Source organism: Urocitellus parryii, chromosome 6, assembly GCF_045843805.1.
Source record: "Urocitellus parryii isolate mUroPar1 chromosome 6, mUroPar1.hap1, whole genome shotgun sequence".
In the NCBI taxonomy this organism is placed as follows: domain Eukaryota; kingdom Metazoa; phylum Chordata; class Mammalia; order Rodentia; family Sciuridae; genus Urocitellus; species Urocitellus parryii.
Genome location: NC_135536.1, coordinates 109,401,994 through 109,427,223, shown reverse-complemented (window position 1 = coordinate 109,427,223; position 25,230 = coordinate 109,401,994). Strand labels below are relative to the sequence as shown.

The window sequence follows — 25,230 nt, the reverse complement described above, 5'->3', positions numbered from 1 at the left end:
CAAAAGAGTTACTTTGGGATATTGGCTAAATAGTGCATATAAACACAACGATGGAACTCGCAAATTCTTTGGTCAGCTCCAGCACAGACTCCCAAGCTTCCAATTAGACCGGCCCCACCCCCAGCCGCTTACAGGCCCAGCCCATCGGGTTCCCTCCAGGCCCCGCCCCGAGCGCTTATCTCCGCCCCGACGCGCCTGCGCCGGGTGGGCCGCGGCGGGCAGAGGCTATGAGGATTTTGGTGCGGCGCTGCTGGGGACCAGGGTTGGGTCATGGCGCCGCGGGCGGCAGGCCGACCTCGCAGTGGCGGGTTCGGGCCAGGCTCCGCGGGTCCCTCGGCGGGGAGGACGGCCGGGACACCCGAGTCCGCAAGAAGCCGCCCTGGCGTGTGCTCTTCTTCGGTACAGACCAGTTCGCCCAGGAGACTTTGCGGGCGCTGCACGCCGCCAGGTACCCGGGCCGGGCTGGGGGGCCTGGCGCTGAAGGTGTCCTTGCTGACCCTGTGCGACCGTCTCCGGAGTGTTTGGACTCCTCTTGGTGGAAAGCAGCAGCACCTTGGTGGCATAGGCCCAAATCTCGGCGTCTCGGCTCGCCGGGAAGGTGTGCCACACCTGCTGGTCAGGCTTTGGGCGCCCAGTACTGTCCGGTCTACACTCCCTGCGCCGTCGGTTTTCCAAGCGCCACCCAGCGGTGCCGAGCCAGTGGTAGGCACTTTTCCTGCAGCAACTCGGACCAGGCCTACCGCCTCCCTGCCGGTGTTGGGTGTGCGGATATCGGACTCAGAGAGGTTAAGGCATTGCCCAAGGTCATCAGCTGAGCTGATTGGAGCCCAAATCAGTTCTGACTTCAGAGTTCTCCCCTTTCCAATCATTTTGCTACCTACCAGCCATGTAATTTGTAGCCTCTAATCCTTAGGGCTTTTTTTTTTTTTTTTTTTTTTTTTTTTTTTTTATAATATCTAGGCTTGGCACCTTTTTGTGCACCTGCATCTCACTCCTGTTCCCTGGTCCACCTAGTACACAGCAGGACCCACTTTTCTGGGCCTGAAAGGAGGACATCCCCAAAACAATTTTTTTAAATGAATACATTTATAAATTAGAATTCTTAGGAGTACATTTAGTATGTATGAAATTTAACATCTTGTTTACTGGGAGGAAGAAATTGTTTGAAATTCATCCTTCCCCAAACTCCATAGTGTGTGGTGGCAATACCATACATAGTGTTCTGCTTTCTTTCCCCAATTTGTGTTTTTTCTTTCTCCATTCTGTTTTTTTCCTGATACCCCCCACCACCACCTCATTTCTGTATTTCACTTCATCACTTCTTTCTGTATGTTTAGAATCCCTTGTTTATTGTATTCCTCTCTCCACACACCCCTGGACACCTTTCACATCATGTTCTGGTTGCACACACTTCCTATCTTGTTTCCCATATTGCCACATGCATTTGACACTGACCCTTCTGATGATGCTTCACTTGACAGCTTCATTACTCTAAGCTTGTTTGCTTGATTGTTTTGGGGTGTGTATGTCTGTGGTATTGGGAATTTAACCCAGGGGCACTCTACCCCTGAGGTACTGCCTCCCCCCCCCATTTAGTTTGAATTTTGAGATAGGGTCTTACTAAACTGTCCAAGCTGCCCTTGATCCTGTTATTTTCTTGTGTCAGCCTTCTGAATCACTGGGTTTACAAGCGTGTGCCACCACACTTGGCTATATGCTTTCTTTTTAATGCCCTGGTATATATTCCTTTTCTCTTAATTCTTCAACATATGCATGCCTGTTTAATAAGTGAACATTCAGACCCTGCAGGCTGGGGTGTATTCAGTGGTACAATGTGACACTTATGTGTGAAGCTCTGGGTTTTAACCCCAGCACCCATAAATGAAGGAATGTAAGTATACTGGAATAATCTCTAGCAGGTAAGAAGAATGAGGTAGTGCTACATGTGATCCCATAAAATGATGTTCATGGGATGAATTTGGTTTATTTTTTAATTTGTTCTTTCGGGATTTGGAGCAATGCTACATGCTTGTAATGTTAGCTCCTGGGGAGGCTGAGATAGGAGGATCACAAGTTTGGAAAATTAACCAGACCCTATCTCAAAATAAAACTTCTTAAAAAAAGTGTTGGGGGGGCTGGGAATGTGGCTCAGGCAGTAGCGCGCTCACCTGGCATGCTTGCGGCCCGGGTTCGATCCTCAGCACCACATGCAGACAAAGATGTTGTGTCCACCAAATACTAAAAAATAAATATTAACATTCTCTCTCTCTCTCCCTCTCTCTCTCCCTCTCTCTCTCCCTCTCTCTCACTCTTTCTTTAAAAAAAAAAAAGTGTTGGGGATATAACTCAGTGATAAAGTACCCCTGGGTTTAGTGCTCAGTACTTCCCCACCTCCTTCTGAATTAAATTCAATTAAAACCATATTTAAAATATTAAAAAAATTTAAGGGGATGTAACTTATTGGTAGAGTGTTTGCCTAGAGTGCTCAAGGCCCTGGTTTGATCCCTAGCACTGCAAAAACAAAAAACAAGTATTGTGTTTTTTGAATGGCATGTGGTTATGATACAAAAGGATGCACAGCAAAAAGGCATTTCCTTCCTCCCCTGTCTTCCATTTTTCACTTCTTCTCTCCAGAGACAGCCACTGCTTTCGGTTTCTTATTTTAGACATGTTCAGAGCATATACAAGCATGTGGATATTTAACCAATTTTATTTAAAAAAAAAAAAAAAAAGACTCACATAGGCGGGATTGTGGCTCAGTGGCAGAGCGCTTGCTTCACAAGTGTGAGGCACTGGGTTTTGATCCTCAGCACCACATGAAAATAAATAAATAAAGGTTTTGTGTCCATCCACAACTAGAACATTATTTTTAAAAAAGACTCACATAATAACATGTATAGTATTGTTAGGGGGGAAAAAGCAAAATACAGAATAGTAAGTGTAATATCTCAATTGTATGTTTTTGTATGCATAGGAAATCTCTAGAATGATGCTGTCTAAATGTGATTCTTTAAAATGATTAAAATTAAATAAAAAAGTAAAAATTCAGTCTCTTGGTTGCACTCATTTTAATCATTTAGCCCTAAATGCTTCATGAATTTAATAATAATAATAATAATAATAATAATAAATAAATAAATAACAGTATGTGTGAAGTACCTTACCTTTGAGCCATGGCCCTAGAGCTCTCACATTTTTCTCTAATCTTTTTTAATTTAGGGAGAACAAAGAAGAAGTGTTAATTGAAAAACTGGAGGTGGTGACAGTGCCTTCACCATCACCAAAAGGACTTCCAGTAAAGCAGTATGCTGTGCAGTCTCAGCTTCCAGTGCACGAGTGGCCAGATGTGGGATCTGGAGAGTACGATGTTGGAGTAGTGGCTTCCTTTGGCCGACTTTTGAGTGAGACTCTTATTCTTAAATTTCCCTAGTAAGTTTATTTACAAGGAAATACAGTATACAGACTTTGGTCTTTATAAAAGGACCTGGTATTTAAAATTTGATAATTTGAACTCTATACTTGTGGCATGAATTGTTGAAGTGTGTTGAGTTCTTTATCACACTCAATGGGCTTTAATCTAACCTCATTTAAATTCCATATATATAGTTTGGGATGTAGCTCAGCCGCAGAGTGCTTGCCTAGCATGCACAAAGTTCTTGGTTCATTCCCAGGTAATGAAAAAGGAAATTCTCTATATGTGCACACAACTCCTAAATTTGTCCCTCCAGAACAGCTCTTTCCTAGAACTCCAGGCCTCTAATACCTATTCCATTCTCTTTACCTCTGCTTTGAGGTCTGATAGGTACCTTATGTTCAAGATGTCCAAAACCTTTTGAAATCATTATCTCAGTAGAGACAACTCTGCCCGTCTAGTTGGATGGGCCTGAGTTGTTCTTGATTTATCTCCTGGCATCAGAATATGTTCAGTCCTTCAGGATATCTTCAGTCCTTCAGGATATTCTACTCCTCTACCTTCAAAACCATCTCATAGTTGCACTTTCCTCCATTACTGCAGTAGTCTCCTGTGTCATCTCTGCCTTTATCCTTGGCCCTTCTGTCTTTTACCAACCCAGCAACCAAAGTGATCCTTTAAAAGCACAAGTCAGATCATGTAATTTTGCTCCAAATCCTCTGAGCATTTCATTCAGAATAAAAGGCAAAATTTTTTTGTTGGCTTACAAGGACCTACATGTTTTGTCTCCTCTGGCTGTCTGACCTCACCTAGGAACTGTTCCTCTGGTTCACTGTATTCCATCCACATTGACCTCCTTATTATACTAAGCATTTACTTTTTTAAGATCTTTGTATTTAAAGTTCCATCTGCCTAGAAAGCTTTTTTCCTGTATGATAGTCATGCACCACATAACGACATTTCAGTCAATGGCAGCATATTTGATAGCTACCCATAGGTTATATTGCCTAGTGATGTCATTGTCATCTTAGTTTGTGTGAATACATGCCCTAATTTTCACAGAACAGAATCACCTCACAGTGTGTTTCTCAAGACATATCCCCTTGATTAAGCAACTCATGACTATCTGCATGGCTTATTCCCTTACCTATTCATTGTCTTTGCTCAAGTGTCTTGTTGGTAAAGCTTTCTAAGACCACTATTGAAATTGTAAGCCACGCATGGTGGTGCATGCCTGTAATCTCAGCTGCTTGAGAGGCTGAGGCAGGATCACAAGTTTGAGGCCAGCCGGGCAACTTAGTGAGATCCTATCTCAAAAAAATAAAAAGAGCTGAAGATTTAACTCAGTGCTAAAGTTCATGAGCAATGTTCTAGATTTAATCCACAGTATTCCTGCCCCCCCCCAATTGTGATCTCCCACCCAGTACTCCTATCCCTTTCTCTGCTCTAGACTTCAGCACCATCTGGCAAACTTTTAACATACAGTGTTTTTTTTTTTGTTGTTTGTTTGTTTTATTGTTTATCTTCCACTCTTTGCATATAAGGGCAGGAGTTTTTGTTTTTTTGTTTTTTTCTAACACTTAAATCCCTAGCTAGCACTTAGTGTCTGCACACAGATTGTACCCAGTGAATATTTGTTGGATGAGTGGGACTGGGCTGTACAGTAGGACTTGGAATAATTATAAGGCTTTCTCTCACACACATACACACACTCAAGTGTAGGCTTATGCTGGCGGAGACAAACCAATGATAGATTAGTAAAATATTTAAATTACTCATCAGTGCATGGTAGGTGTAGTGGGATAAACAGCAAAGGTGAACAGATCATTAGATGGGGATTTAGGAAGCTTGCTTTAGGCATTCTATGAATAGAAATTAAACGATATAACCATCAGTATAATTTCTTATGTCTGTGATGTGCACAATATGGTTTGAGGGGTTCTTCTCATATTGTAATAAATGCATTTTAAAACTTCCAGATATCACAAGCTCTTATAGAACACTTTGGAATAATGAATGGTTGTTTTTGCTTTGTTTTTTAATTAAGTTTCATTGGTTTTTTTATGGTAAGAGAGTGAACTTACATGTGACTTATGTTTTTTAAGGTGATTCAAGACTAGATTTAGCTCTCTGATCTTTTTTAATTTCTGGGAAAGCTTAAGGATGAGCAGTATTATATTAGTTTAGGTAGTAGTAACTAAATAGTAAAGCCACTGACTTACTAATTTCTGCATTTTCGAACTCAGCGGCATATTGAATGTCCATCCCAGTTGCCTCCCTCGATGGCGTGGTCCAGCCCCTATAATCCATACAGTGCTTCATGGAGACCTGATTACTGGAGTGACAATTATGCAAATTAGACCTAAAAGGTAGAACGTATTTTTTTTCTTGAGACTTTTCTGATTTTAAATGTTAATATCAATCTTTTGGGTGCCTGAGTGGACGGGTGAATGGACAGTGCTCAATTCTCCAACTTCCTTGCTTTTATATCCTTTCTGTTGTTTCATAATTTCTAACATAAGCCCTTAAAATCCTTATGAAATAGTTAATTTGTTAGTTGAAATAAATTATGAACACCTGATTTCTATAAAAAAACATTGTGTAAGGGCTGGGGCTGTGGCTCAGTGGTAGAGCTCTTGCCTGGTATGTGTGAGGCACTGGGTTCAATTCTCAGCACCATAAATAGATAAATAAAATAAGTGTCCATCGACAACTAAAGAAAAGAAATGATTACTTTAAAAAAAAATCTAAGTACAGGCCATATTTTGCTCTTCTTTCAAATTGATGTTTCTACCTTGCTAATGGCTGACAGTCAAATTTGTAAGCTGCAATAAACTATCTTTGTGCTATGTAGACAAACATTGATCTTAAGAAATAGTAGTCACATTATCAACTTTTGATTTTCCCTAGGTTTGATGTAGGCCCAATTCTCAAGCAGGAGACCATCCCTGTGCCACCCAAGAGCACTGCCACAGAACTAGAAGCATTGTTATCAAGACTAGGAGCCAACATGGTATAGTTCTTCCATATTCCTCTGCTTTTCACTCACTCAGTAGGTCTCCCAAGTGGTTCTGAGGAAAGAACACTTTTATGATTTATAATTTTAAGCTTCTATTGTTTTCTTTTCCTGGCTTCCTAAAAAGTAGCCTCATATTTGTGGTCTCATGTAAATCTTTTCGGATTTGTAGAGTGGGTTCTTAAAAAAGGCTGAGGCCTTTACACTAATCTGCCCAGGTTCTTTCTCCTTCCTCATATATGTACCTTGCCTGCCTGTCAGAGTGAACTAACAGTCATTTATTAAGTAACTCAGTTTTTCTCTCCCTCTGTCTTGGGTTCCAGTCATTTGCATTTATATGCCCTGAAATTCTGCTGACCACCCTTCTATAGATGATCTTTGTTCTCTCTGTGGCTTTGCGTAGCTTGTTCAATCTGTTAACCATAGGTCTAGAAAAATGCTTAGTGACTAAATTCACATTTTTCATTTGAACTAGCTAATTTTATATAGTGTAATATTTTTTTCCCACAACTATAGATGTTACTTCCTATTTGGCACTCCCTTGGAAATGATCTGATAATATCGGCTGCCATTTATTGAGCATGAACTCATGTGCCAAAACTGTTTTAGATTCCCTGTTTGTTTGTTTTTTCCCCCTTCCTAGAAACCTTTGCACAATTGCTATTGATTGACAGATTATGACATTGAATACCACAGAGAAGTTAAATAACTTCTGCACAATAAGACAGCAGTAGGTGGTAGAAGTGGGATTTGAACACAGAGCTGTATAACTCCAAATTACATTCTTTCTGAGAGCTCCACTGCTTTCTGTGGGGTAAGAATGTAGGTAGCTGAGCATAGGCTGTCCTTATGCTGAGATCTTTCACAGCCAGGGAAAGCCCCAAATTATCTGGAAACAAATCAATGCCTTACACTCCATCAAGAGGAGTTCCACCAAAACTCCACTGAATTCAACTTGCATCCTCACATAGCTTAAGCCAATTTACTACCTGTAGCCACCCAGCTAACATTATAGGTAATTTCATGGTGCTGAACTACAAGATATTTCTGCTTTGCTTTTCTGTGCATCTTGAATATATCATGTGCTCTCTTTGTAGCTTATTTCAGTTTTGAAAAATTTGCCTGAAAGTCTGAAAAATGGAAAGCAGCAGCCTGCTGAGGGAGTGACACAAGGTGAGTGAGACTGCAGAGACTTCACATCTTGTGTAAGGTTTTGTTTGTCCTGGTGGTATCTGAATACTGGCTTTTTGCTGTACTTTTCCTTTAATTTTGACAAGGGTGAGTGCCCACTTGTATGTCCTTTTCCAAAGAATGGTTGGTAAGCTCCACCTCTCCCTCTTAGCATATAGTCTCATGAAGGATTCAACTTTTACAATTTTATTTTGAAAAATATTAAATGTAGCAGCAAATTTAAAAACTAGTATAATGAATGTCAATTTATCCCAATAAATTATTAATATATGACCATATTTTCCTCCTGTGTATATATTTAGTGTGTGTATTTTAAATTTTGCTTATTTATTTGCAAGTGTGAAAAATGACCTTTTATCTCTAAGTATTTTACTATGCATTTCTTTAGAAAAATAATTACTAAAATGTATTTTATAGCTTTTTTTTTTTTTTAAATAAGGATCCAGGGAACACAAAACTGTTCAAATCTCTTTTCACAAGTTTCAGTCCTAATTAGGCCCCAATCAAATAAATGTAATTTTTTTGGTTGTTTTTTGCAGTGCTGTGGATTGAACCCAGGGGAAATTTTTTATTTAATTAAAAAAGAAAGAACTTTAGGATCCAGTTATTAGTTGTTATATCTCTTTTGTCTCTTTAAAATAATTTCTCCGGACTGGGCACAGTTGTAATCCCAGCAGCTCAAGAGGATAAGGCAGGAGGATTGTAAGTACAAAGCTAGTTCAGCAACTTAGCAAGGTGCTAGGCAACTCAATGAGATGCTGTCTTAAAAGTTAAAAAAAAAAAAGAGGGCTGGGGTTGTGGCTCAGCACTAGAGTGCTCATCTAGCATATGTGAGGCCCTGGGTTCGAATCTCAGCGCCACATATAACTAAATAAAATAAACATATTGTGTCTAATTACAACTAAAAAATAAATATTTTTTTAAAAAAGTTAAAAAAATAAAAGGGCTGGGTATGTGGCTCAGTGGTTAAGCGCCTCTGAGTTCAATCCTGGTATCAAAAATAAATAAAATAATTTCTCCACTATTTCCCCCCATTATATCATTAACTTCTTGAAGAGACCAAGTCAGTTATCTGATTTGTTTCCTTCTAGTATAGTTTATATCCCTTATATTTCGCATAAATTAGAAGTTCTAAAGGTTTGGCTAGATTCAGATTTGAAGTTTTTAAAAAGTATTTCATAGATGGTACTGTATTTCAATAACATTTGTGCTAGCTTAGGCATTGCTTTTTATTTTTCTTTATGATTTAATTTTAATTTTTGAATATGTAAAATATACACCTGATTCAGAAGTTAAAACCATTCAAAAGAATATACTCAGTAAAATCTTTCTTTTGTCCCTTCCAACCTTTGGCAAGTCATGATATCATGTTGCATGAAAAGAAAGCTAAGAGAAAGCATAGAAACGCTAACTTTGATCATTGATTAGAATGGTGACCACCAGATCTTTACAGTGTAACAATGTATTTTTCCTTCTGCAATTAACAGATAATCTCTGGGGTGATACTTTTGCACTGTGCAAGTACCCCTACTTATTTGTTATGTGTTTAATAGTTCCAATATTATAATACTGATATTACTACTAGCAGTGCAATTATTAAGATTTAAGATTTCTTGTAATTTTTTTCTTTGTCCTTAGACTATATCCTACTAAGATGTACAATCAAATTACTATGTTTAAGACTTGCTGGAGGTGATTGTTTTTTTCCTCATATTTTTATTATCTACTTTGACTACTAGGGTTTGTTTATTCAGTTTGTTTTCAGTTTTAGGAGTTGCTTTATTTCTCTTTGTGATTAAATTTTGGTTTTTGAAAATGTTAAATATTTAGTTGATTCAAAAATTAAATAATTTAGGCCTGGCACAGTGGCATACACAGATGTAATTCTAGTACCAGAGGCTAAAGCAATAGTATTGCAGGTTCAAGGCCAAACTGTCAACTGAGCAAGACCCTGACTTAAAAATAAAAAATAAAAAGGGCTGTAGAGGTAGCTCAGTGGTAGAGCACCCCTGGTTTCAATTCTCAGTCCTGGGGGAAATAAAGAATAAAAAAAAATTATTATAAAAACAATTTATGAAGGTATGCTCAGAAGTTCCCCTTTCATCCCCATCTCATCCAATTCTATTCTATTCTGTCCATCTATAGAGAATTATTTTTATTAATAGTTGATCATTGGAATGGTGACTACCAGAGCTTTCCAGTGTAAACCAAGTTTCTTCAGTCTTCCAGTTTTTACTTTTGTCAAAATTAGCAAAAACATATAATTGTTATTTTGTTATTTTCCTTTTACTTAACAATGTATTGTAGAGACCACTAGCTATTAAGAGAACTTTCTTTCTTTCTTTTTTTTTTTTTTTTTTTATGGTAGTGGGGGTTGAACCTAGGGCCTTGTTCTTGCTAGGCAAGTGCTTTACCACTGAGCTACATCTAGAGCCCGCCTCTTTCTTTTTTATGGCAACATAATTCTCAATTGTGTGGATATATCATAATTTATTCAGTAGAGTCCCTATTGATGGGTTGTTTTCAGTTTTTTGCTATTTAAATACTACTACTATAAATAATTTAATGTGCATTGTACTTCCTAATCCAGTAGATGAGAAATTGTATTTTGGAGTAGTTTAATGTCCATTATTTGTATGAGTAATGTTGAAAATCTCTTTTTTTTTTTTTTTTGGTCAGGGGATACTGAGTATTAAACCCAGGGATGCTCTACCACTGAACTACATCTCCAGCCCTTTTTATTTTTATTTTGAGACAAGGTCTTGCTAAATTGCTCAGGGCCTCACTAAATTGCAAAGGCTGGTCTTGAACTTAGCAATCCTCCTGCCTCTGCTTCTTGAGTTGCTGGAGTAATAAATAGTAGATCTTTTCATATATGTGTAAGGACGGTTTGCATTTCCTTTTTTTGAGAGTTATCATTACCTTTGGCTCATTTTTCAATCAGGGTTTTGGTCTTTTTTTTTCCCCTCAGTTTTTAGGAGTACTTTATATAATACAGAAATTAGCCTTTGTGATATAAACTGCAGATTCTCTCAGTTTGTCATTGCAAATACTTATTCTGCCACTAAGCTGTGTCCTCAGCCTTGTCATTTGTGTTTTTTTTTCTTTTAATAACTTTATTTTTTATTTACTTTTGTATGTGGTGCTGAGGATCAAGCCCAGTGCTTCACATGTGCTAGGCAAGTGCTCCACCATTGAGCCACAACCCAAGCCCATTGTCATTTGTTTTTTGATTTAACTTACAGCATTTCTTTTTCTTGTTAAAAAAAAAAAAAATCATTAATTGCTTCTGGACTTTGAGTCCTAGTTAGAAGAGCCTTTTCTATTCCCACATTATAAAGTAGTTCACTTGTGTTTTCTTTTTAACTTTTTTTTTTTTTTAAGTTGTAGATGGACACAATACCTTTATTTTTATGTGGTGATGAGGATTGAACCCAGTGCCTCATGCTAGGTGAATGCTCTTCCTCTGAGCCACAACCCCAACCCCTTGTGTTTTCTTTTAGTGCTGGTTTGGTTTATTTATTTTTACTTCATATTGTGGGAAATTTTGAACACACAAAAGTTATTGTTATTCAGCATCAATATTTATTTATTCTTGAATATTGAACCTGATGTTCTTTCTTGCTCTTGGCTTTACCTTGTAGCTCCTAAGATTTCTGCTGGTACCAGCTGTATAAAATGGGAGGAACAAACTTCAGAGCAAATATTCAGACTTTATCGTGCCATTGGAAATATAGTAAGTTGAGAAGTCATGCTGCAATTTTATCTAATTGGGTTTTTTGTATGTAATTTGCTTCCTGAATATTTTTATTTAGGAATGAATCTTATAAACTAAACCTACAAAACCTGACATTTATTTTTAGGTATTATTTAAATTTTGATGGAGGCATTAGCATTCATAAATTACTTTCAAATATAAGTTTGTTTGTTTTGTTTTGTTTTTAATATTTATTTTTTAGTTTTTTGGCGGACACAACATCTTTGTTGGTATGTGGTGCTGAGGATCGAACCCCGGCCGCACGCATGCCAGGCGAGCGCGCTACCGCTTGAGCCACGTCCCCAGCCCCCTCAAATATAAGTTTTGCAGTTTCTTTTTTTAATATTTAAAATGCCTTTATTTTATTTATTATTATTTTTATGTGGTGCTGAGATTGAACCCAGCGTCTCGCATGTGCTAGGTGAGCGCTCTACTGGTGAGCCACAACGCAGCCCCAGTTTTGCAGTTTCCTATGACCAAATTCCATTTCACAGTCAAGGGGAATGAAAACTAGTTGAATAACGGTAGAGGTGCTCGTAAAAATGATTTGAGTCTTATAACTCCTAATCCAGTGCTCTTTCTAGTATGTCTTTTTCCCTTTGGCCAATTTTTTACAAACAGATTTTAAATCATTGATTTCTACATGTGATACACAAAGAGGAGTTGTAATGTCAAAGCTTGTTAAAATATCCAAGTTAAATTCTCAGTTCCCTGACAAATTTTTTTTGTTTTTTTCCTTCCTTTCTTTTGATGACCATTTGTATTATTTAAATTCTGAGTTTACCAAGAATGTGTTTTTTAATGGACTACCTCTGATATTAATGTGGGTAAAATGGGAACTACCATTGGGTATCTGTGGCATGCCAAGTTCTTCAGTGAGGATCTCAACTTCATTTTGTACTTATTAGTAGCTCAAAGTCAGCAAACTGAAAATATTCATAACACATACAAGAATTAAAAGGCTAATTCTCTAAATAAAGCAACAGCAATCAAACAGCATGGTACTGGCTATAGCTTAGTGGAATAGAATCAACATTTATGGGCAATTGACTTTTTTTTTTTTACAAGAATGTCAAAATAATAGAAACAAGTTTTGGACATGGTGCTAGATGTTTATAATCAAAAGAATGAATTTTGAGGGGCTGGGTTGTGGCTCAGTGGTAGAGCACTTGCCTTGCACATGTGAGGTATTGGGCTCAATCCTCAGCACTACTTGAAAGCAAGAAAAACTTGAAAGCAAGGCCACACAAAAACTTACAACATTATTTGGAATAGACAAAAAGTGTAAATGACCCAAATGTCCAACAAATGATGGATATATAAATAAAATATAGTTTATCTATAGATGGAATATTACTCAGCCATAGTCATAACCATATGGTACAACATGTATAAACTTTGAAAACATTATGCCCAATAAAAGAAGCCAGTCACAAAAGATCATATATTGTTTTGTTCCATTTATATGAAATGTCCAGAATAAGCAAATTCAGTGCCTGAAGGGAGAGGGTGATGGGGAGTGTTTGCTAATGGTAGGCTTTTTGGGGGTCAGGCTGATGGTGAAAAAATTGGTGCCATGGTTGCACAATTCTGTGAACCTGAACACCACTGAATTATATGCTTTAAAAGAGTGAATTTGGGGGCTGGGAATGTAGCTCAGTGGTAGAGCACTTGCCTAGCATGCATGAGGCCCTGGGTTTATTCCCCCTACTGCAAGAAAAAAAAAAAAAGGATGACTTGTATGTTATGTGAATTATGTCTCAATAAGCTATCAAAACCAACCAACCAACCCCAAGGTTAGAAAGACCTGGATGTGTTTGAAGGATGGAAATGAGACTGGTGTGGCTGATACAGAGCCATCAAGGTAGAGATTAGCATAAAGTGAGGTCAGAAGCAAGCAGGATTCATGTGTAATCCCCAGACAATGTTGATGCTCTTTAATCCAAACACATCATTTAAAAAAGCAAAACAAAAAAACTCAATGGCTCAGGAGGTTGAGGCAGGAGAATTGCAAGTTCAAAGCCAGCCTTAGCAACTTAAAGTGGCCCTAAGCCACCTAGCAAGACCCTATCTCAAAATAATAAATTAATTAAAAGGGCAAGGCATGTGGCTCAGTGGTTTAAGTGTCCCTGGATTCAATCCCTGGTACCAAAACAAAACAAAACAAACAACAACAAAATCCCAAACCAAAAATGTTGCAGCTTAAGAGAGAGCTTTATGATAAAAATCACAAGGGCTGGGGCTGGGGCTCAGAGGTATAGTGCTTGCCTAGCATATGTAAGGCACTGGGTTCCATCCCCAGTACCATGTAAAAATAAGTAAATAAATAGTAAACAACAAAGGTATTGTGAACATCTGACTTAAAAAAAAAAAAAATCACAAGGCCTTGGGTTTGATCCTAGCACCACCAAAAAGAAATCAAACTATTCTGCAGAAATATATGTGCTCAAAGATATGTCAATAAGGATTTTTATTATATTTTATAATTTTAAAATTGGGAATAACTGAAATGTCATATCATAAAGGTATTGGTTGTATACTTATGTTACATGCATAAAATGAGATATTGTGTTGTGTATACAAGGTGAAATAGATCAGTATGTGCTAATGAAACAAGTTGCTTATAAAACAGTATGTTTTAGATTTTTGTAATGGTAACATTTGTAGAAAAAGTACAGGGAAACACATGAGACTGTTAACAGTGGTAAGTTACCTATGGGGTTAAAATACAGAATACTGTCAATTTCTAATTTTTTTTAACAAGTGATGTAATGCTTGCCTCTTCCATAAGCATAAATGTTTAATTGCAAAGACTGATGTAAAGAGTTGCATTTGTGTTCTGTTCCATAATATTTAGTTACTGATTCCCTGATTCCTCTGTACATAGGAGAAAAATCAGACTAGACTAACAAAACTGTAGTTGCAGCAGGTTTGGAGGTTGAGTGTATTTATCATTCCTTTAATTTTTTTTCCCCTCTTTTTTTTTTCCCTTTAATTTTATTTTCAGATTCCGTTGCAGACACTCTGGATGGAGAACACCATTAAACTTCTGGATTTTGTAGAAGTTAACAATTTAGTCCTTGCTGGTACCAACTTTTGATTATAAATTTTTTTTCATTTATAATCTATTTGAAAATGTGTCTGTTTTTAGCACAGTTCACATTTATTGAGAGTAAGGATTGTTTATAGTTTCAGTTCAATAATGATAATACTTTACATCTCCTTATGTTTTATTCTTTGCAGTGTCCATTCACATGCATTTTTTCATCACAAGAACCTGGGAAGTAGAGCAGTGTTCCTTTCCGATTTTAAGCTTTGTGACTTCCTAAATTAAGGTCTTCCAGGGCTGCAAAATTACTTGATTAATTTCATTCTGATGAATATCATAATGAAAATATCTGGGCAGCTCAGTGAGAATCTAGGCCAGGGTGTAGCATTTCACACCACAGATCTATTCTTAAGCCCATCAGTGTCCTCAAAGGTCTAGTCTAAAGGTAGTTGGAATTCTCCAGGAATCTAAGAATGGGGACTGGTTTGGGTGGGGATGGAAGGGCCAGCGCAAATCCTAAGGATCCCGTATGTCTCCCCTGGTGGGTAGTTATTCCCCCAAAATTACATCATAGAACTTTTAGGTGATCACCAGGAGACTGAGTAAATAACTTGGAGCTTCTTATGGGTACAGGAAGCTTTTCTTTGGGTTTGTGATGTACACAGAACACTGTATTTATATTATAAAACCAGTGCATCAGGAAATGTGTCCTCTCCAATATTAGTACTGCCTCCCAAGGTAGTTTTTTATTTTTAAGAAGTACCAAAAAGTTATATAATTATTTTTTCCTCTCTTTGTGTCTCATATCTTCCCCCCCCCCCACCATTCTTTAGATGCAAAACTAACAAGACAGACTCTTACTCCAGGATCAATAATATACCACAAACAGTCAAAAATATTGCTAGTTTACTGCAAGGTATGTTTTCCATTGGTTTCAAATTACCATATTTGTTTTACTGAATTTATGTTTGTATTATTTATCATCTTAGTTAGGATTTCACTTAACTGCCTACCAATCATATTGGACAGTCTAATTTTCTTAATAGTAAAATTTCTAGCATAAATTTTTCAAAGCAGTGAAGATTGCCAAGGCATTCTCAATGAAGAATATTCCATAATGATTGCTTTCTTTTTTTCTCTGATACTGGGTTGAATCCAGGGCCACTCTACTAGCTCTCTTTATTTTTTATTTTTAAATTCAATTAATTAATTAATTTGGTGCTGGGGATTGAACCCAGGGCACTTTTTATTTTTATTTTTTATTTTGAGGCAGGGTCTTGCTAAGTTGTTTAGGTCCTTGCTGAGTTGCTAAGGCTGTCCTAGAACTTGGGATCCTCCTGCCTTAGTGTCCCTACCTGTTATTGGGATTTACAGGCTTGTGCCACCATGCCCAACTAGAACCATTATTTTATAAGATAATGGTGTGTTCCACTGAAAAGCATTCCATATTTTTTGTCAAGTGGTATTTATGTAAGATGTTACACACTCAAGAAAGGGGCATTAACAAATGTCAGGTGAATGGATAAAAATAATGTGATACACATACACTCACACAGATGGAGTTTTATTCAGCCATAAAGAAGAATAAAAGTATGTCCTTTATGGAAAATTGGATGCATCATAAGCAAAGTAAGCTAGACTCAAAAAGTCAAGGGTCATATGTTTTCTCTAGAAAAGAAGAAAAGGGAAGCTAGAAAGAAAAAGAAAAAAAAAGGGAATCTCATGAAAATAAAGGGAAATCAGTTGGGTACAGAAAGGAGACTTGGGGGAGTTGGAAAGGGAGATACTGGGGATTTAAATTGATCAAAATATGTCATGTGCATGTATAGACATGCCTCAATGAAACCCACTATTCTGTATAATTATTATGCACCAATAAAAAAGGAATGCTTAAAATGTGTGCTAGATTGATGTAACCCACCCAAACTATAGATACAGAAGTCTTCCATCAACCTCTCTTCATCTCTCTTTACCTTCTCCGAAAACAGGAGAATATGATTTGCTTATTGGGAATATGTCTTGCTGTCCTTGACCCAGTTATGTATATATTGTTTCATTATTATAGTTTGTTCTCACAGAAGAAACAGGCTCTCAGAACATGGGAATTTGAAAGTCTCACCAGTTGTGTTACCTTGGGAAAAAAAAAATAACTCACCTTCTGAGGGCATCAGTTTCTACTCCTAAAATGGGATTTGCATTTTTATTTTTGGTAATGGGCATTGACCTCAGGGGCATTTTACCAGTGAGTTATATCCCTAGTTACCACCCCCCTCTTTTTTTTTTTTTTTAGCACAAAAGAGTAGGATTTATTCAGGTAAGCAGAAAAGAGCTCAAACAGAGCAAGAGAGGACCCAATAAGTGTTGCCCCCGCCCCTTTCTTTAAATTTTGAGACGGGGTCTCCCTAAGTTGCATAGTCCCTTGCTAAATTGCTGAGGCAATATAACATTTTTTTACTTTATTCCCTGTGTGTTGAAATAGGTTTATACAGGTCTGTAAGTTATCTCTCCTTGGTAATAAACTTTTGAAGTAAACTGATTATATATGTTACTTAGTATGGTGTTATGTACAACTGTATATTCAGTAGATATTTTTGGTTTGTTGCCATTATAAAAGATGTTATAATCTAAAATTTACTTAGTTTTCCAGTCTTGCCACCACTTGCCTAGTCACTGCTTACCCTTTGCACTTTAGGATGGCTGGATTGGTGTTCGATCGGTAATGCTTAAGAAAACATTAACAGCAACTGATTTCTACAATGGATATTTGCACCCCTGGTACCAGAAAAATTCCCAAGTTCAACCAAACCATTGCAAATTTAAGACACTCAGACTTCCAACAAAGAAGAAGCCGGAAAACAAGTTGTTGCTATGCAACAGTGCATTAAGTAATTAGGAAGAAGATGGACGAGAACCTATTGCATATTTGTAATTTATTAAAAGGCTTATTTACAAGGAATTATTTTGACTTTCAAAGATTATTATAAAAAAGATGGATTGCCTCACTTTCCACATTTTTTGTGTAATAGTTAAAAGCAGCTTTTTCTACTTTAATAACAAAAGAAGTTTAAATAAATTTTGTATTTATAATGTCAGACTCTGGGAGATATATCTTTCCCCATGAGCAAGGGCAACTGACTGGTATGTATATATTCTGAAGAGAGGTTCTTTTAAAATAGTGCATTTACTGAATTTTTAAAATTGTGTGTCCCTGCGCACTATATTTCTGGGAATTTTTAATCTACATTTCTAAGCTTCATTAGGTATCAAAAATTAGCTCTTTAATTTCCACTTCCAGCTAGGGCTCATCAAGTAGCAAACCTAGATAATAATTTAATAACCTCTGTCCTGTTGATTTGTACTATAAATTCACTTTTGTATGTGTGTGGTACTAGGGATTGAACTCACAGCCTTATGCATGCTAGGCAAGCAATCTCACACGGATCTACATCCCAACCCTTTTTTATTTTGAGGCAGGGTCTTGATAAAGTCTCCCTGGCTGACCTCAAACTTTTAGTTCTCCTGTGTTAGCCTCCCAGGTAGCCAGATTACAGACATGCACTCCCATGCCTGGCTAAATTCACATTTTAAATCAGCGTTTTCTTTTTTTTTTTTTTTTTAAAGAGATAGTGAGAGAGGAGAGAGAGAGAGAGAGAGAGAGAGAGAGAGAATTTTTTGATATTTATTTTTAAGTTCTCGGCGGACACAACATCTTTGTTGGTATGTGGTGCTGAGGATCGAACCCGGGCCGCACGCATGCCAGGCGAGCGCGCTACCGCTTGAGCCACATCCCCAGCCCCATAAATCAGCGTTTTCTTGAAGTAGGAAGATGCTAACATTTTTCAACTGATTTGCAATAAAGATTACTGAGCATCTATTCTGCAAATCCATTTTCTGTCTCCAGGAAAGGCACGCACTTCCAAAGGAGTTACAGGTACAGTAGCCCCTATTGGGTTTTTACTTGAGAATCTTCACATATCAGTTTTTTTCTGCCTAGATTCTATCAGCTAAAGTTTTTCTTCATTCACTGATTAACTTCTTCATTCAGTAGAGTTTGTTGATAGGTTGATCATATGATTGGTCATCTAAATTAGAACACTTTCATGAGTGGAAGGAAGCACTTATAATAATTACACCAGCACAACAGACATAAGCCAGGACCCTCCCAGGCAAACTGGGTGGTGACATTCTATTAACTGAACATTTAAAGTATAACTAACTAGTCTCTATATTATTTGGAAACTTAAATCCATTGGGGGTACAAACATGTAAGTGTATGTAAAGCAGTTATAAATGCCATGGTGAAGATATAATAGAAGCACTGCATGTCTTCAGGGAAGTCAATGGAAGCTTTCCAGGGGAGATAAACTGAGGTTCACTATGCAGCATGATGCCTGGAAGGGTATCCTAGCATGTGCAGAGACTTATCTTAAAGGGGGCTTTATTAATGTGAGGCTTTGGCTGGTTGTGGAAGCATGACTGTCTTTTATTATTCTTGAAATCATACATCTCTTACACATTCTCTTGCATGTATGAGCCAGTTATATACTTATGTATAAAAGCTGGCTGGGGAGAAACTAACATGGATCATTTTGGAGGGAAAACAAATGGCAAGTTAAATACAAAACAGCACATTGTTTTGGAAAATTTCAAGAATTGCCATGAATGGAATATAGTGATATAGATAATATAGACTGGAAAGCAAGCTGAGGCCAAATAAGGAGGGCTTTGAATACTAAGGTCCCATATTTGGGACCTTGTCTTGTATGTGATAGATTAATTTGGGAGTGACATATCCAGATTTATATTTTGGATTAACTTTGGGAGCAGTGTGAGAGATTGAGGGTGAAACCTGGGCAAGAGGATCTGAATCACAACAGCAGTTGTAGGCATGGGTGGAAATTTAAAAAGATTTTTCCTGTGGAAGTCAGTGAACTTTATTGTGTCTTTATGAAGATTGGGCTCTGCCACTTATTAGCCCTTGTCATATGTCGGTGGTACATACCTATAATCCCAGTGGTACACTCCCAGTGACTGGGGAAACTGAGGCAGGAGGATTGCAAGTTCAAGTCCAACCTCAGCAACTTAAAAAACAATGAGAAAAAAATATGGTGTTTCTCAGTTAATATGTATTGGGCACTTATTCCCTGCAGGGACTATGCTTGTATTAGAGAGTTCGTAGAGAATGAAGATCGGTATCCTCTGGGAGTTCCTGGGTGTGTTTTTCTGCAAGGAGATATGCTACCTAACTTTCTGTCACTATGACAAAATACCTAAAATAAATAATTTATAAGGAGGAAAGATTTGTTTCATGGTTTCAATTAATAGTCAGTTGATCCATTGTTTTTGGTCCTGTGGCAGCACAGCCATCATGATGGGAGTGTGTGGTAGAGGAAACTTCACCTCATGGAGGCTATGAAGTAGAGAGGAAGAGGAACAGGGTGGAATACCAATACCCCCTCCAAGGGCATGCTCTCAGTGACTTAACTCCCTCCAAGTAAGTCCCACCTCCTCAAGGTTCTTTCTGCCATCGCCCAATAGTGCCATAGGCTGGGGAGCAAGCCTTCATTGCATGGGCCTTTGAAGGACATTTCCAAATCCAAATTATAGTAGAGTGCCTACTCAGACACCAGCCAAACGGAGTGGGGAAACCTCACTGAAGGCACAGCTCATTGCCAGAGCTATGACCCAGGAAAGACTGGACTCCATTTGTAACACCTAAGGAATTTACTGCCTCTCTCATTCCCCCACTCTAGAGGTGCAAGGGGAGCACCTGTAAAATGCTAGAAAGAATCACAAAGAAAATCCCTCCAACCTTCCTTTGGTGAAGCAAGAATCTTTTTTAAAAAAATTTTTATTTGGGTTTGGGATGTGGCTCAAGCGGTAGCGCGCTGGCCTGGCATGCATGAGGCCTGGGTTCGATTCTCAGCACCATATACAAACAAAGATGTTGTGTCCGCCAATAACTAAAAAATAAATATTAAAATTTAAAAAAAATTATTTATTTTTAGTTGTAGTTCGACACAATACCTTTATTTTATTTACTTATTTTTATGTGGTGCTGAGGATCGAACCCAGGGCCTCCCATGTGCTAGGCAAGTACTCTACTGCTGAGCCACAACCCCAACCCCGAAGCCAAGAATCTTGAAGTATGCATTTTAACTATTGGTTGCAAAGAATTTTTCTTAATACATCTTTAAGACCGGGCAGAGTGGGGTTACATTTATTACAACAGTAAGTAACTGCTATAACTGCAAGGAGGCAAAGACTAGAAAGCCATTAGGAGAAGGGCAGCAGTGGAGTTGGCCCCTACCCCTGTGTTCCCCATAGTTCCCCTGATGGCATGTGTGTTCTCTGCTTAGGGTTCTGATCTCTTACTACCTACTGATTAAGGTTCACCATCTGCCACTGCATGCTCTGGGCAGAGCCTATCTGATTATTTTGTCAATTACCATTACCCTTGCTTCAAAGAACCTTTTGTACCATACCACTTCTGGTTCTTCATCTATTCAAGTCAAGGCTCACCTCCACAGACCACTAATTTCACACTGCATAAAAAATACCCTATTATGGAGGAGGGAGCTGTGGAAGTTGATCATCGTGAGTGGCATGTTGTAAGACTTAAAGCTAAATGAAATACTTTTTTCATACATTTGAAATCTTGAGGTGAGATCCATCATACAAAATGCAGTTTCTCATTCAGGGATCCTCAAAGCCCCTCTTGAGACCCTGGGATAAACACCAGGTATAGAAACACTCTTAGGGTCTAGGGAAGTAGCCCATTGGTGGAGTGCTTGCCTACTGTGTGTGAAGCCCTGAGTTCAATCCCCAATACCACAGGAAAGAAAGAAACAAACAATGTACATCCCAAGTAGGCCTCAGGAAACCATATGATTTATTCTTTGTTCAGGCCCTAAAGAAACCACAACCCAATGTGATTGAGCAGGATTTCTCATTTGAACCAGAGTCACCTGGAGCAGCTCCTTGAGTTCCACTCCAGATCTTAAATCCAAATTTCTGAATATCAGACTGCATTTTCTCACACCAAATAATCTTTATGCTAAAACAGCAAGTCTTTTTTTTTTTTTTTTTTTTTTTTGTCGTGCCTAGGAATTAAACCAGGGCCTTATGCATGTGAGGTGAGCACTCTATCAACTGAGCTATATCTCCAGCTGCAACAGTAATAGTTTTAACTAGCTTGAGAAGTGCACATGGATTTGTCACACGTTAACCCCTAGGTTCAGAGTCCTCCTAGGAAGGTAGAACATAGCCTATTCTAATCTCTGGTTCAAAGGATAGATTTACAAACACATCGCTTCCTTACACAAGATGCTTCTATTTTGGTTCTTGTTGTGAAAAAAAAAAACATGCTTTGCATCAGACTCCAAACTGAATTCAGTTGCTCGGTACTAGTTGAATGACATAGGGCAATTAAATTTTTAACACTGTGATTTCTCAGTTTAAAAGTTTGGTTAAGTACAACCAGAGAAATGAAAAATTGTGCTCCATTTGTGTACACTGAATCAAAATGCATTCTGCTATCATGTATAACTAATTAGATCAAAAAAAAAAGAAAGTAGAAAAAAATATGAGCTTGGGAATAGGAGGATCACTTTAGCCCATGAATTCAAGCCAACCTATGTAGCATAGCAAGATCCATCTCAATAAATAAATATATAAGAAAAAATACGATTAAGACCTGCCTTGCAGAATAGGGATGTATATGGAAGATGCCCAGGGAAGTGCCTGGAACATAGTAGGCACTCAAATGATAGCTTTTGTCATCACCTTGTACAGTTAATATGTGTCAACTCAACTAGGCCACAGAGTGTGTAACATTCTGAGCACGTATGAGGGTGTTTCTGGATGAGATTAATATTTGAATGGGTAAACTGAGTAAAGCAGATTGTCCACCTATTGTGGGTGAGCCTTATCCAGTCGGCTGAAGACAAAAAGGCTAAGAGGGAATTCCTCTTCTCTGACATCCTTCAAATTGAAATATCAGCTTTTTTTCCTGCCTTTGGACTTGAGCTAGCTGAAACATTCACTCTTGCTGGGATGGGAGCCTACCAACCTTCAATTTCCAGCATGTTTACTTCAGAGTTTGGGATTTGTCAGCCTCCATAATCACATAATCCAATTCTTTATACTCTGTCTTGTTTTTCTCAAGATCCCTGACTAAATGCATTATCACAGTCTAGGCCTGTATAATCTCTTTTTTGGGGCCTGAACAATATTTTCTCCTCTGGGTGGCAGCAACTGCTTGGGGATGCCTATAGGGAGGAAAAGCACTTTAGAGCGGACAAGAATCTAGTATCCAAAATTTAATCTTCAAGATGATGAAACGGGGGTCCTACAACAGTTAGCTAGTGACAACATCAGAATTTGAAATCTGAAGACTATAGAAGATTTTGTTTTAAAAAGGACTCTTCATGTGGTTCAGGAAATAAAAACATTTCTGAGCAAAAAAATGAGTACTTGAGAATGATTGCGAGGGCAATGGACGTAGCTCAGTGTTAGAAAGTTTGCTCAAAGCCCCAAGTTTCATGCCTACTATCACCAAGGTGGGGGGTTATCCTTTAATATCACTCTCCTAAATTTAAGAACCTAATATCTTGGAGTTGGAAGGGTCTTAGAGATAATTTACCCCAACTTTTTAAGAGAAGCAAAACAAATCTTTGTCCAAGGATATAACTCAGGTTTCTTAAATCCCAGAGGGCAACTAATAAATTGTTAATTACAAATAACTGAATATAATTTCTGTTTGATAAGGTCTCTAGGTTGCAAGCTATAGAATAGCCAAGCAGCATGCTTCTCAGGCAGTTCCAGAATATCCACTCCATGCTAGTCCTAGCACCCAGTGCAGCATATATCTGACACAGAATTGATCTGGCAATGAGGAAACAGCATTCATTTTCAATCTGGGGACTCAGCATAATTTGGTATGTAACACTGCAGTCAGTTGTACCCTGGGAAACTTTAAAATAATGGTATTCTAAGAATTGGTATTAGTCTGAAAAATCAAGTGTTGTGTTTCTCTGTCACTTTGTACACACCCTGGTTTTCTGGGGGCAAAAGAGGAGTATTCACTTTAATGGGTCCAATGGAGGGAGGCATTCTAGGTGGAGGGAAGAGTTTTATCAGAAGTCCAGAGGCTCGATCTGAGGTTGTGGTCGATTGACAATTAAAAAATATTAAAAAAAAAAAAGAAAAGTCCAAAGACCTAAGGTATCAGGTGGTGTTGGGAGCCCTTCAAGTAGTTGATATGGCTAAAGCACACTGGGCTCACAGCCAGCCAAGTAGAGACCCAGACCTGCTTAAGTCTATGTACCTGGGATATCAGCTTGAATGCAGTGGGGAGCTACTGAAGGATTCAGAGCAGCAGAGTCACAAATAGAGTTGCTTTTAATTATTTTGATCACACAAATAATATAAAAAATATATTTTTATATAAACTCAAATACTAAATCTCTAGTCAAAGCTCTTCTTTCCACTCTCTCCATCCCCAGTTCCTCCTTAAGGGTGAACACTATACTGTTTGGTGTATATTTTTCTCAAAAGTTGTAAAAATTTATTCACATATGTATATTCATGTATAGAGAAATATCTAGGATTGCTTTGTTGATGTGTTTTAAAAATGTTATCCTGTCACAAGATCAATTAGAAGGGACAGAACATGGATTTGGGCAATTCTGAGAGCCAACTGGCCATTTATTTACTTTGTTTGGTGTTCACAGCATATTTTCTGAACATTCCAGTCTTTCAGTGAGATTCTCACAAGAACAGGTGCTATGGGAACCATCTGGCAGACTCCAGCTGACAGCTGCAAATTCTTAGGGCTCTGTATACCAGGTCCACCTGCTCTGCGGCCTGCCTGGGTCCACAATTTGCTGCCTGCAGTTGTGCATTACAAGACAGCTGGAATTCACAGACATTAAATGTTCCTTGATGAAGTTAGAGAATGGACAATGTGCTGCCATGTGTTATGCAACAACTGAGGATACAAACAAGACTATGTGGTCCTTTTCTAAGGAAAACAATCAAACATTCCCATTTTTACACTGTGATAAAAGGAGATATGTAACAAAACAAAAAAACAGGTCCACGGAGGTTTTTTTAAAGTATCAATAGTCAAGTTAAAAATTATTATTAGAGTGGTAGAACACTTGCCTAGCATGTGTGAGGCCTTGGGTTTGATTCTCAGCACCACAAATAAATAAAGGTCCATCAACAACTAAAAAATTTTTTAAAAATTATTATTACTACACTAACAAGGACTTTTAACATGTATAGGTATATCCATAGCTTAGGTCTCCTTACTGCTATTACTAAAGTGAGGGTTAGGGATGTGGAATTTAAGAAATACAGTTTTAAGAATAGATGTGGACAGATTCATTTACCACTCATTAATTCAATATACACTTATTTATGGACCAGATCTTCTGCTAAGGCACTGAATCACTTTGTTCCCTTTGCTCTGGATTTATACTCCCACAGCATCTGCCCATAAGAGTTTTACAACCAGTGGCCATTCATTAAACTATTACAAAATTGTGAGAGGAAGCCCCCCAATGTTAAATTCGTCTGGGGGAACATACCTCATACACCTACATGATGCTTATAATAAAAGAGCTCTTCTGTGACTAAGTTGCACCTCCAAAAGAGTTAATTGAGGGGAAAAAAATAGTGAGAGAGAGAGAGAGAGAGAGAGAGAGAGAGAGAGACAGACAGATAGGGAGAGAGAGAATGCTTTTGGGATTTGTCCAGATTCTAGACTGGTATCCGAGGCTCCAGAACCAAAGGGCAGA

General features: G+C 38.0%; 1 protein-coding gene across 1 annotated transcript; it reads left to right on the top strand.

Moving 5' to 3' along the window:
- Positions 1-200: 200 nt before the first annotated feature.
- Mtfmt (mitochondrial methionyl-tRNA formyltransferase) lies at positions 201-17,607 on the top strand. The gene is made up of 9 exons (XM_026384855.2): positions 201-448; positions 3,220-3,429; positions 5,659-5,781; positions 6,323-6,425; positions 7,526-7,601; positions 11,264-11,355; positions 14,384-14,462; positions 15,259-15,341; positions 17,118-17,607. Exons 1-9 carry the CDS (start codon positions 228-230, stop codon positions 17,316-17,318), a joined length of 1,188 nt encoding a protein of 395 aa, XP_026240640.2. The 5' UTR covers positions 201-227; the 3' UTR covers positions 17,319-17,607.
- Positions 17,608-25,230: the final 7,623 nt, after the last annotated feature.